The sequence below is a fragment of the Anopheles merus genome, chromosome X, assembly GCF_017562075.2.
Source record: "Anopheles merus strain MAF chromosome X, AmerM5.1, whole genome shotgun sequence".
Taxonomy (NCBI): domain Eukaryota; kingdom Metazoa; phylum Arthropoda; class Insecta; order Diptera; family Culicidae; genus Anopheles; species Anopheles merus.
This window is the reverse complement of record NC_054081.1, coordinates 21,147,559-21,159,918: the sequence shown is the minus strand read 5'-3', so window position 1 is coordinate 21,159,918 and position 12,360 is coordinate 21,147,559. Positions and strand designations below refer to the sequence as shown.

Genomic DNA, 12,360 nt, shown 5'->3' with positions numbered 1-12,360 from the left:
GTTTTATCTTTCGACAATTCCGATAATTGTCTTGTGCGCTGGTAGGTGAAGTCTTTGGTTCGCGAATTGCACTACGATGATTAACGCAAAAGAGGCAATACAACAGTAGTTTACAAGACTTGCTTTAAAATGCGACCAATTCAGAGGACTTACAACCATGCCAAGTTATCGCTCGCGTTGCCTTCTGCTTGGCCTACAGTATCTAAATAATAAAAATAATAGCAAAAAGGTGAAAAAAATACTTTAAAAATATTTCACCTGTTCTGCATATCTGCATAGCTTTACACAAAAGATGATGTGCAAAATGTGTCATTATCATTGTTGTATCTCCCTTTCCCATTCCTTGCCCCCACGCGACGATTGAATCGGAACGGAGAACAAAAGCACTGTCAGAGTCTCTCGGGCAAATGACTGGATAGGTTAATAACTCTTCGTTTTAGTTTCATAAAAGCACTTAAAGATTAGCATAGTTACCTTGACTTCCGTTTCAAAACTAAGCGCTTCCGTGGATCGTAGCAAGCGATGAATTATTGAATCCAGTTTTTGTTTTGTATTGTTGAAATATTGATCGTGTGTGTCGTTTTCTAACACTTTATCTGCTTCGAGAATAGTTTGATCGACCCATTCATAACGAATATGTTTGGTATCTCGACGCCAAAAGATAATAATCTGCAGTAGCGTTTCTTTCGATTGATTGTGTTTTGAAAATGCGCTGATGAAATCATTCTGTTTTTCTTGATAGATGTAAGCAAACCGTACTTTCTCTCGATTATAAAGAGATTCTAGAGCTATCTTACGCATTACAGTACGTGCTCCATCATGCAATCTGGTATTTTCAGTGACTAACACAACACACAATTTTTTACGAGGGCGGTTCCATTCAGCTGGACATACACTTTCCAGCATGTCTTGGGATGAAAGTCGTGGAAGTATGAGATATTTGTTGAGTGAAATAATATTGTTCAGCGTTGTTGAAGGAATATCAGACATTGTGACCGTCGCAATTGGTTGAGGCGGAAATTCATTAAAAATAAGTAATGTATCAAGTTCAGGATGCGCTTTAAATTTAGCTTGAATGTATGCAGTTTCTTTGGAGTTAAGTTCAACGAATCCAAATACTACTCGTTCGCGAAAGTAATAAGCAGTTATAAGGTAACGTAGTCGTGGTTGCATTCTTGGTTCTAAAATTAGAGCACGAACCCGATTATCAACCCATCCGTTCAAAAATTTGTCAAGCGTATTATCTGTAACTGGCGTCAATAATTTATAAGGCATTTTTTGTCTTATAAAATCCACAACGTGCTGTGGATTGAAAACACTATCCTTGTAAACATAATTATGGTCATTTAGCACCATAATTACGCATGGTAGCGAGTGTACACCGACTTTTCTTACAAGTTGTTCTTCGTGCCCGGCATTAACAGTGGCAAAAGTAATTCCATATGGTTCAAGCGTGTCTATTAACTTTTTGAAAGAATTTGCAGCTTTCATGCATGCAAAGCACCAATCGGCGTAAAACATGAGTATTTGAGGTGTATGACGACTTTTTGGTACAATATTGGTTTCATAGTATTTTGTAGTAATTGAAAGGCGATGATACAAGCTTATATCCTGATCATGATAATTGAAGTTATGTGCTCCATAAAAATGTTCAAACGTGTCCTTGAAACGACCGTAATTATTATATTCTGGACGATTATGATCGAGAACTGCATCTTCGTTTGTTATTCCATATTGGTCAAAGGCTCGCCTACGTTCCGAATCTGATAGCAATTCGTAAGATTGTTTGATTTCTACAAATTTTGTTTCAGCTTCGGGATGTTTGGATTTATCAGGATGCCTGTAGAAAAATCAAACATTTTGCATAATTTTTTATTCTCTTTGGTATCGCTGGGACTTCATTGCGATTGATTTGTATCATTACTTACCATTCCTTTGCCAATTGTTTATAAGCACGACGTATGTCCTGCATGGATGCTCGTTTATGTACCCCTAGAATTGAGTAGGGATCACTGGACGCACTCAGACTTAAGCAGATTGAGGCAAAAAATAGTAAAAGCCTGATCCAATAAACTAAAGATTTCGAATGACGATTAATAATTGCTTTGGTATTCATTTTTTCTCATTGATCTAACGTGTTTATGTAAATTGTGTGTATCTATACGTTTTCCCGTGACAGCACTTTATAATACTATGCAACACAACGAATTCGTGACTAGAACTTTTCCTTATTCATGGTGTTATAAACTTAAAATCAAGATACATTGAATGCATAGCAGATACACCATGACAATTTTAACAAATAATCATGCTGCTGTTCTGCACATATCATTTTGACATATGCGTAAAGAATACCAAGGTGTATGTACTTAGAGAATTAATTGTCATCGCATTTGCCGGGCGCCTTCATTGGGACTTCCTAGCCAGACAAAATTACCAATTTAACCGTTGTGTCTACGACCAAAAGGATACATGTTGTGCTACCACCGCCTACCATGGTAGGATCACACATTTTGCATGGGTCATCGCATCATTGCGGATTCAATAGCTAATATCTATTAATCTGCTCACCGTGTTTGCATGATTTTTTTTTCAAAGCTGCATCTACTTGCAGTTTAACTAAACACAGTTTTTCTGTAATTTTGAAAAAAGTTTTTTTTTATTTGCAAACAAATTGGCCCTTCCCAAATAGCCAGCTCGTACTTTATAGCTGATTTAGGGCTGTTTAACGAAAAATCGTTCCGATGTCGTACTTTTTGGCTGATTAAGAGATAGACGGTACTTTGCGGAACTATGGAGCTTTTTAACAGGCACATGGTACTTTTTAGAACTTTGCGGCTGATTAGCACTATGTGTAGGGTTCATGGTGGAACTTGAAGGCTTGTTAAGAAAGCGTACCGAACTTGGTGGAACTTTATAGCTTTTTAATGCATGACATCGGTACAAGGTGGCTTTTGTCAAAGTGTCAAACACGGACGCCGGCAATAATCTCATTGCTGCTGCACAAGTTAGATTCGTTAATTGAAGAATGAATATTGAGTGAAGTGATTGTGAATTATCAGTAAATTGTGTAAAAATTTGTATAATTCATCAATACAAAAGATTTAAAAATATACATATGTTTTTAAACGAAACAAATCTTGTTGTTTATTTCATCGATGACGCTTGCTTGAAAAAAAACACAAAGAAAAATAATCCCTGGCATCGTGGCATAAGGAAGCTGCTTAGGAGCTGTTTGAAAGACCCACATCCCAAGCGCCACAGATTAAGCTTAAACGACTGGAAAATTGAATATCCATAGAAAAAAAAATGAAAGCTCCACAGCTTCATTGGTTTGATCAATAGATGGCGTATTACAACTCATCATTATATTGCTATCCTTTTCTTGCAATGTGTTTCGACAAGTTTCTTCTTATTATGACCTATACAGCCTTATAACTTTCTGAGCAAAAATCTATATGAATGGTCGTTGATACGTGGGTATCAACACCAACGACCATTACTCAAATCTCACTTGCTTCTGTGCTGGTGGTTTTCGTTGGAGTTTAGTATTCAAACAATCGTATCGCCGTTCTAGTTCTAGCGATGCATAACTTCAATGCGAAACCATACAACAGTACACAGGAAATGAGAAAGCTCTCCTCCAAGCGATGAAGTTCCACTGGTTGGGGTATACCACCAAACGAAAACGCCACCATCTTTTTTGCTATTTTTAGAATGCATGAGTCGTTTGCCGTCTGCTAAACGAAGTCTTTCTATATTCCGTTTAGGTAGAGAACTTGAGCCGTTTAGAAGCTGTTTAGTGGTCGTTTAGTGGATTTGTGGCACTTGGGATAGAACTTTGATGCTGTTTATTTACTGCAAAAGGCGAATTAGAGCAGCGATCTTTAGCGTGCTAAAATAAGCTGCTTAAGCAATTCTGGCTATTTGGGAAGCCTCCAAAGTCACTGGCTATACGGGTAGCCCGATTGCCTGGAATAGGGGTATTGGAAAATTTAATTCTTAAAAACAGTTTAATTATACAGTCTGTTCCCGAGTTACACGGTTCTCGACTTACGCGGATTCGGAGATACGCGGTTTTCTACATTTGACAGATTAAATGTCAAATCAGTACAATTTGCTTCAAGTTAGGAATAAATGGCATTTTTGCTAACAAATTGAAACCGCTTAAAAGCCAGAAATATTAGAATTTTCTGCACGAATTATCTCAAATAAATGAAAAAGTGTATAAAAGTACTAAATTAAATCAAAAACTCCGAGTTATCAATAGTATTTTAGTCAAAAAACGTGAAATTCGACATACGCGGATATTCGAGTTACGCGGATTCGTCGGGAATGCAGAAACCGCGTAACTCGGGAACAGACTTTACTCCAAAAAATCTACGAAAAATTCCAGAGAAAGATGGCTGTGAATTACACAAATACAGGCGGTCCCCGAGATACACGGTACCTCTTATACGCGGATTCGGAGATACACGGTTTTCTAAATTTGACAGTTCTTTGACCAAATTGTACTGATTGACACATCAATTGTAAATTGCCAAATAATTTCCGTTTCGATCGAATGTTAAAAACTATTTCAAAAGGTTTTAAACTGTTATATTCAGTAAGAATCATATCAAATAACTCATACAGTGACTAAAACCGCCCCCTAATAGCAAAATTACACGAAAATTAGTGAAATTTTAGCTGGGATTCACGAGATTCGACTTACGCGGAAATTCGAGATCCGCGGTATATTGCGGTCGTTTTCGGTCCCCATTAACCGTGTATCTCGGGGACCGCCTGTATACCAAATTTCAAGTCAATCGGATTCCTAGAATCAGAGAAAGGAGAATTCAAAATTGATTTGGCTACCCGGGTAGCCGGTTGCCTTGAATACCCTACCCGCAAATTTTCGTTAAATGCCTTCTAGTAATCGCCGGCGAATCAAAGGCGATTAGCAGTGCATTTAGCAGTAATTAAATGCCGTTGAAATATTTCAATGAAAAATTTCGCTTTTAATTTGAAATTTGAAATTGCAACTGTCAAAAGAAAACCTTACAAGCGTCTTCAGCACTGCACTGTTGTAGTGTTCCCATGTATGAGCGTGAGATTCGATAGCACGATTTACGTGTTTTACCGTATTAATACACGATGCGCAATCTCAGATTGCGCATATATTCGTTTTATCAAAATATATATCAATTCGCGTAGCCAACCCTATAGCTATAAACGTCATTTCCATACAATTTCAGATTGCGCCAAGATTGCGCATAAATTTTCAAGATTATATGTCCGAGATATATAAATAGTTTTTGACAGATAAATATATCAAACCGATCCGTTTGACAGATAAATATATGCACAATCTGAGATTGCCCCAAGCGCCACAGATTAAGCTTAAACGACTGGAAAATTGAATATCCATAGAAAAAAATGAAAGCTCTACAGCTTCATTGGTTTGATCAATAGATGGCGTATTACAACTCATCATTATATTGCTATCCTTTTCTTGCAATGTGTTTCGCTATAATACCTATTATATAGCCTTCTAACTTTCTGAGCAAAAATCTATATGAATGGTTGTGTGGTCAGATACGTGGGTATCAACACCAACGACCATTACTCAAATCTCACTTGCTTCAGTACTGGTGGTTTCCGTTGGAGTTTAGTATTTAAACAATCGAATCGCCGTTCTAGTTCTAGCGATGCATAACTTCAATGCGAAACCATACAACAGTACAGAGGAAATGAGAAAGCTCTCCTCCAAGCGATGAAGCTCAACTGGTTGGGGGGTATCCCACCAATAGAGAGCGCCACCAGCTTTTTTTGCTATTTTTAGAATGAATGAGTCGTTTGCCGTCTGCTAAACGAAGTCTTTCTATATTCCGTTTAGGTAGAGAACTTGAGTCGTTTAGAAGCCGTTTAGTGGTCTTTTAGTGGATTTGTGGCACTTGGGTAATGATGAGTTGTAATACGCCATCTATTGATCAAACCAATGAAGCTGTGAAGCTTTCATTTTTTTCCTATGGATATTCAATTTTTCAGTCGTTTAAGCTTAATCTGTGGCGCTTGGGATAGTTCCGCAAAGTACCGTCTGTCTCTTAATCAGCCACAAAGTACGACATCGGAACGATTTTTCGTTAAACAGCCCTAAATCAGCTATAAAGTACGAGCTGGCTATTTGGGTATGTTCATCAACATTCCAGATAATTGTGCAAGTATAGAAGGAGAAAGTCTTTTTTTAAAGCCAAATTTACCTTCAATCAAGCCTATCAAAAATCGTTTTGTTACGCCTAAGTCAATTAAATGCAACTGATCACTAACAATTATTTGAAGGATGATATCAAAGTTATCTAATAACAGTAATGGCGAATCAATTTTGTGATGATCACCGTACATTTGTTTCCGAAAGGCTTCATCCGTTCGTTCTGATGCGTTGCAATCGAGAAATGTAACCCTTCCTTGCAGTTTGATCCCTTCGGTGGTGCATTTTAAACAGCCTGCGAACGAATTAAAGTTGGCAACTCCTGTAAATAATTGTGTAATCTGTAAATCGAATAATTGTGTTTCTAATACTTTGATGTACACAAAGGTTATACGTGTAAAAAATATTCGACCGCATGTCCTCGGCGCGGTACTGTGTGTTCGAGTAATGTGCCGCAGATTCAGCATCGCATCCGATGAATTCAGGTATCATCAACGTTTTCAAGCATCATTCCGCAGTCTTGGGATTGGCTAAGACAGATTCGGGAAGAGGTCCCGCAGTCTTGAGATTAAGTGTGAAATCCTGTAAAGTTGAGAACTGTCATTTTGCCCTGAACAACTTTAACGTATTAATACACGATGCGCAATCTCAGATTGCGCATATATTCGTTTTATCAAAATATATGTCATTTCGCGTAGCCAACTCTGAGCTATAAACGTCATTTCCATACATTTAGATTGCGCCAAGATTGCGCATAAATTTTCAAGATTATATGTCCGAGCTATATAATTTTTTTTTGACAGATAAATATATCAAACCGACCCGTTTGACAGATAAATATATGCGCAATCTGAGATTGCGCATCGTCTATTGGTACGGTTACCGTAGCTATAGACGATGCGCAATCTCAGATTGCGCATATATTTATCTGTCAAACGGGTAGGTTTGATATATTTATCTGTCAAAAAAATGTATATATCTCAGACATATAATCTTGAAAATTTATGCGCAATCTTGGCGCAATCTGAAATTGTATGGAAATGACGTTTATAGCTCAGGGTTGGATACGCGAAATGACATATATTTTGATAAAACGAATATATGCGCAATCTGAGATTGCGCATCGTGTATTAATACGGTTAGGGCGGTGGCAACGCTGATCGGATGCGATTTTATCGGACGAGATTTATATGGGATTTGAAAGATAACGTCGGAAGTGCGATTTCGTCGTCCGACGTTATCTGTCAAATCCCATTCAAAAATTTGACAGGGCGTCCGATAAAATCGCCGTTCATGTAATTTATCTTCTACATTTTTTCGATTAAATATTCTTTAGAAATATATTTTATGCTTTGCAAGTTCGTCTTTAATATTAAAACATTGAATCAAGTGTGTACTTTCGTGTTATTTCGTAAATTTATTCTATAATTCATTGTGTTTTCTACATTTTTGAGGTTATAAACTAAGACATCATTATTTTTTGCAATTTTCAGATTAATTCCTCTTTATCTGCAAGCTGCATGGACAATTTACGTGAGATTGGAACTCTTACTTACATGATTTTACATTTCGTGCATAAACAAATCATCAAATATTTTGTTACTACATCTCATTTTTTCGATAAAATCAATAGAAACACAAAATTGATTGTAGTTACAAAGTAATCGTTTATATTTGCTATGCTTTATGAGCTGAAACCATTGCTTAACGGTTTTAAAATGACGTAAAGTCTCTCAACTATGGCGATCCCGCAAAGGCCCTCATTCACCACCTGATATTTTTAAATAACCTTGGGTCAAATAGACACAGAGCGACAACGTCGCGGGCGACGACGTCTCGCGCAACGAAAAGTAGCTAAATTTTGCAATCAGAGCTACTGGCCTCGTGCAACATTATCCGAAATTATCGAATTATCAAGTTTTTTACGAGCCAAATCAATGCCATACGTAAAAAATTAGACTTGAACACATTTTAACCTATTTTTGTGTGTTTTCAAATAAAAAACAATTTGGTTGACTGAGTCAAATGATCTACTTTGATGTACACGGATTGAAATTTCATCGCGCGCGACGTTTTCTATTTGAACGGTTACCTTGTCATATTATAACACCTTTGGTTAATTGCCCTCTCAAACCACTCCGCAACTCCGCGTTCAAATAGACATAGAGCGACAATCTCGCGCGCGACAAAAAATAGCTCAAAAATTTCACTCCGCGTAGATCAAAGTAGCTCATTTGCAACCATCATCAATAGCTCAGTCAACCAACTTAGCGCCTGGCCACGGAGCTGAAAAAATGTTGAAAAAATTTTCAACTTTGTCAAAATTGCTTGTCAACTGCAAAAAAGAGCTTTTCTCGTGGCCGCACCAAAAACATACACAAGAGCGACAGAAAGCTCCAACATCTGAATATCATCGATATTTTGTTTAAGAAGTACTAAATAGGTACATAAATCAATTAGAATCATGCATTTTAGCATTATTATCATAACAATGGGTCACAACTGCGCCAAATAGCTGTTTGTTTACGCTTTTTCACGAACGTCAAATTTTGTCACTTTTTGTCAACTTTTGCCAACTTTTTTTCCTGACTGCTCCAGGTTACAAAATTTCGACAAAAGCTCAAAAAAGTGACAAAAGCTCACATTTTGAAAAAAAATTCAGCATTTTGTCACTCCCATGGCCTTCCGCTTACTTGTTTTAAGTTTGAAAACACAAAAAAAAACTTAAAATGCGTTCAAATCAATTTTTTTGCGTTTGATATTAATCTGGCTCGTTAATTAACGTGGTATTTTTTATTATTTCATTTGAAGCAGAAATGTCGCGCGAGACAAGTAACTCTGTGTTGGCGCGAAGTTTTCGCTTTATGTCTATTTGAACGGTAATGTTGAAGTTTTGACAACAAATGCGGAAGTACAAGAATAATTGCAAGAACTGCAATAATTACACATCACACTGTTAGCCTTACACCTTCAACTTAATGCTGGGTTATTTTCCTGAATAACGTGTAACAGAAAAAGTAGTATGTATTGTTTAATCTACGGTTGAGCTCTTTTAATATCTTGATTTTGTAAAGTATATGAATGCCATGTTATACAAATCTCTTTAAGGGCTTATTTAAAATAAATTCACATTCATTTATGAATTGGTAAGATGGTGTTCCGGATCGGACAATGAATATAAAATGAGTTCATATTAATGTGTTACCTTTTCTTTTGTCAATAGGTTTAACAAATCTTGAACTGGATAGCTATTACAAATCATTCGGATTTCGGATTTCTATGCGGACAAATATTTCTTAAACACCTGTGTATCATTTTATCCACGAAAGTAATTGAAAAAAATTGGAATAAGTGGATGAGGATTAATACATCACATATATTTGTTTAACAAAAACATCTTAGCTGTCAACGACCATCAACAATGAATATACCCAATCAATACATAGAAAAGACTGAAGAAGTTGCAGATCAGGTATGCTATTGAACACATTGGTCAATAACTCATCATATTAAGATACTTTCGGTGGACATCTTCGTTCAGCCGTCTTGCAGGCCGTAATTTAAACTTTCGATTATTCAGTCATAATTTAACACGTCGCTATGCGATTATTTTCTTTTTCCTCATTGATATCAGCGGTGCGCATTCTATAACCAACCCACCAGTTCCACCAAGAACCGAACCCGGTGACCGGATGGCATAACTTATGTTCTTCCATCATTCTTGATAGTTGATGGTTGGTTTGATACGATCGTTCAAAATTCTTCGTTTTTCACCGTTCATTTTTATGTCCATTTACTTATCATGCCCTACAATAATTGGAAAACCCCTTCTTCGTATGGGTGTGTAAGATGCGGCAAACTGAATTGATTTGCACAAAAACCCGTTCGCAACTCCTTCGGAACAAATACCGATCGTTTAACATTCTGCGAGTTTTTTATCGGTCCGATTTGTTGCTAGGTGTGGTAAAGCAGTTAGGCAAACTCTGAATGACATATTTCCGTCTTCGAAGGTCCAAAAAATCGCCAGGAATTCGCAGGGGCTGTCCGTGTGTCACCTCGGTGACGGAACAATCGATATCCCCGATAGCTGTTCGCAAGCCAAAAAGGACCAACGTCAGCTTATCGCACGATCGTTTCGAATCGACACAGGTGAGCGACGTTTTTAACTTTCGATGAAAACATTTGAAAAAGCCATTAGCTTCGTGACGGTACGCCGTAGTACGAATACGAAGAGCCCCAAGAAGTCGTGTCAATTCCATGAACAAATCGGGGTTTCGTCCTTGAACTGTCGTGATTATTTCTGGAACACTAAACTAAGATTTCCAAAATTCACAAAATGTTTTAGCGACTGTTTCAGATAACATATCTGGAGAACTGCTACCGGCCAACGACTAAGCCAGACCATAATCGTTAGTAAGTACCGCTTTCGATTTGTCGTCGGAATTGGTCCAACCAAATCGATATGAACGTGGCGGAAACGACTTTTGGGAAGTTCGAATTCGCACAGTGCTGCAGATGTTGTGATGCTGGATTTTCGATCGTTGACAATCGATACAGGATCTTACCAAGCGGGCGACGTCCCGATTCGTAGAGGGCCAAACGAACTTTCCCTTAACCATTTTTCTCATTGCTCGAATAACAGGATGAGAAAGGCAATGGATGTTATGAAGAACTTGTAGCCGTAATTTCTCTGGTACATACGGTTTAAATTGTCCGGTATCCAACACATCAAAATTCAGAAATTATTCAGTTAAAACAGACGATCTTAGATTCTTAGTGATGATTGTAAAAGCTTTGATGAATTTCGATCAGCCAGTAGTTTCTGTAGTTTTGTCTCTTGCAGCACTTTCGAAATCTACTGTTTAAGGAGCTGAGATGATTTTGACTTGGGATAATGTTTCTGCAGCAGAATTGTCTTTACCACTAACATGCCGGATATCTTATATGCAACTTGCAATGTACTCCAAATACCGTTCTTCGTGAAGCAGATGATTCGAATCATCATTCAGAGCATACGTGAGCAGACGGTGGCCAGTAGAAATAGTGGATTATCTCCATATGGATTATCTAATTTCATAGCTGTCAATGGTCTGGTGGGACTGGATCGAATGTTGATTTTATCCCGCCCAAGTTTAATTTTGACAGCTCTATTGAGGTGCAGGTTTTTCTGTTTTCTACATTATTTAACCTTTAAGTTGGCAACCGGATACCTGGGTATTTTTTTCAACTTCGAACTGCAATAACTTTTGATTCATTGCTTTTATTAACCTGAAATTTTCCATAGCCTCTCAACTTTTAATTTATGATTTTTTAGTGCATAAGTTGTAATTTTAAACCGCCTGTAAGTATTTTATTTTGAATTTTTTTTAACTTTACCACGTAAGTTGGCAACCAGCATACCCGGGTATTCCATACATTTTGTATGGAGAATGACGTTTCTCTTCTTCCTCTTTTCGTATTGTGCTTATTTTCGAGTCAAATTCAAGCGATTCCAAATTTCGATTTGACCGTTATTTTTATAATAAAATGAAAAAATTTTATGAATAAATGAAATGGAAGAGAATAGATGGTCGGCATTACTTGCTTACAGCATTAAAATATAGAGAGCATTGTTTACCTATGAAAATCGTTAATTTTTGCATCAAAACGTGTGGAATACCCGGGTATGCCGGTTGCCAACTTACGTGTGTAAATCTGGTTGCCAACTCTACGGTTAACACATTTTGACATTTTGACATATATATGTACAAAAAACGGAAAGAGGAAGACTTAAGCTTTAAAATGATGTGTCGTTCGACTCATAACTCGTTTTATTCACTGAGTAATTAGCGTTTGAAAATGCACTTCAAAATTGTTTACATTTCGTTCGCCACAGTACGTAGCGCCATCTGTCAAATCCAAGCTAAACGAAACGAAAGTGTCCCACAATTAAGAAAACCCTTTGTAATGACCACTGATTTTACAACAATTAATTGACAGAAGACTGAAGAACTGAAGGCGGAAGATCTGAAGGCGGAAAACTGAAGACAGAAGAATTGAAGGCTGAAGACTTAAGGTGAAACGCTGAAGATGTTGCCTAAGCAACGATCCAAAGCAGAATGGTTCCTTATTGTAACACTTTATACGATCGCACAGTTGACATTAGTATACGGGTATAATACAGGGTTTTC

At 37.3% G+C, this 12,360-nt stretch overlaps 2 protein-coding genes across 3 annotated transcripts in view; one reads left to right on the top strand and one right to left on the bottom strand.

The window, feature by feature from the left end:
• The window catches only part of LOC121593902 (dnaJ homolog subfamily C member 16), a 72,147-nt gene extending 69,820 nt beyond the window's left edge, over window positions 1-2,327 (bottom strand). Inside the window, exons 1-2 of the mRNA XM_041917083.1 lie at window positions 1,929-2,327; window positions 475-1,840 (exon numbers count right to left, since the gene is read on the bottom strand). Of these exons, the coding sequence (XP_041773017.1) occupies window positions 475-1,840; window positions 1,929-2,116 (1,554 nt within the window). The 5' untranslated portion in view covers window positions 2,117-2,327. The remainder of the gene's footprint in view (window positions 1-474; window positions 1,841-1,928) is intronic.
• Window positions 2,328-9,119: 6,792 nt separating this feature from the next.
• Window positions 9,120-12,360, top strand: part of LOC121587712 (surfeit locus protein 4 homolog) — a 29,656-nt gene continuing 26,415 nt past the window's right edge. The window contains exons 1-4 of one of the 2 annotated variants that reach the window (XM_041904815.1): window positions 9,120-9,210; window positions 9,299-9,336; window positions 9,414-9,662; window positions 9,825-10,339. In XM_041904815.1, coding sequence (XP_041760749.1) covers window positions 10,178-10,339 — 162 coding nt within the window. In that variant the 5' untranslated portion in view covers window positions 9,120-9,210; window positions 9,299-9,336; window positions 9,414-9,662; window positions 9,825-10,177. Of the gene's footprint in view, window positions 9,337-9,413; window positions 9,663-9,824; window positions 10,340-12,360 lie in introns of both variants that reach the window. The other variant, XM_041904898.1, reaches the window with a different exon arrangement.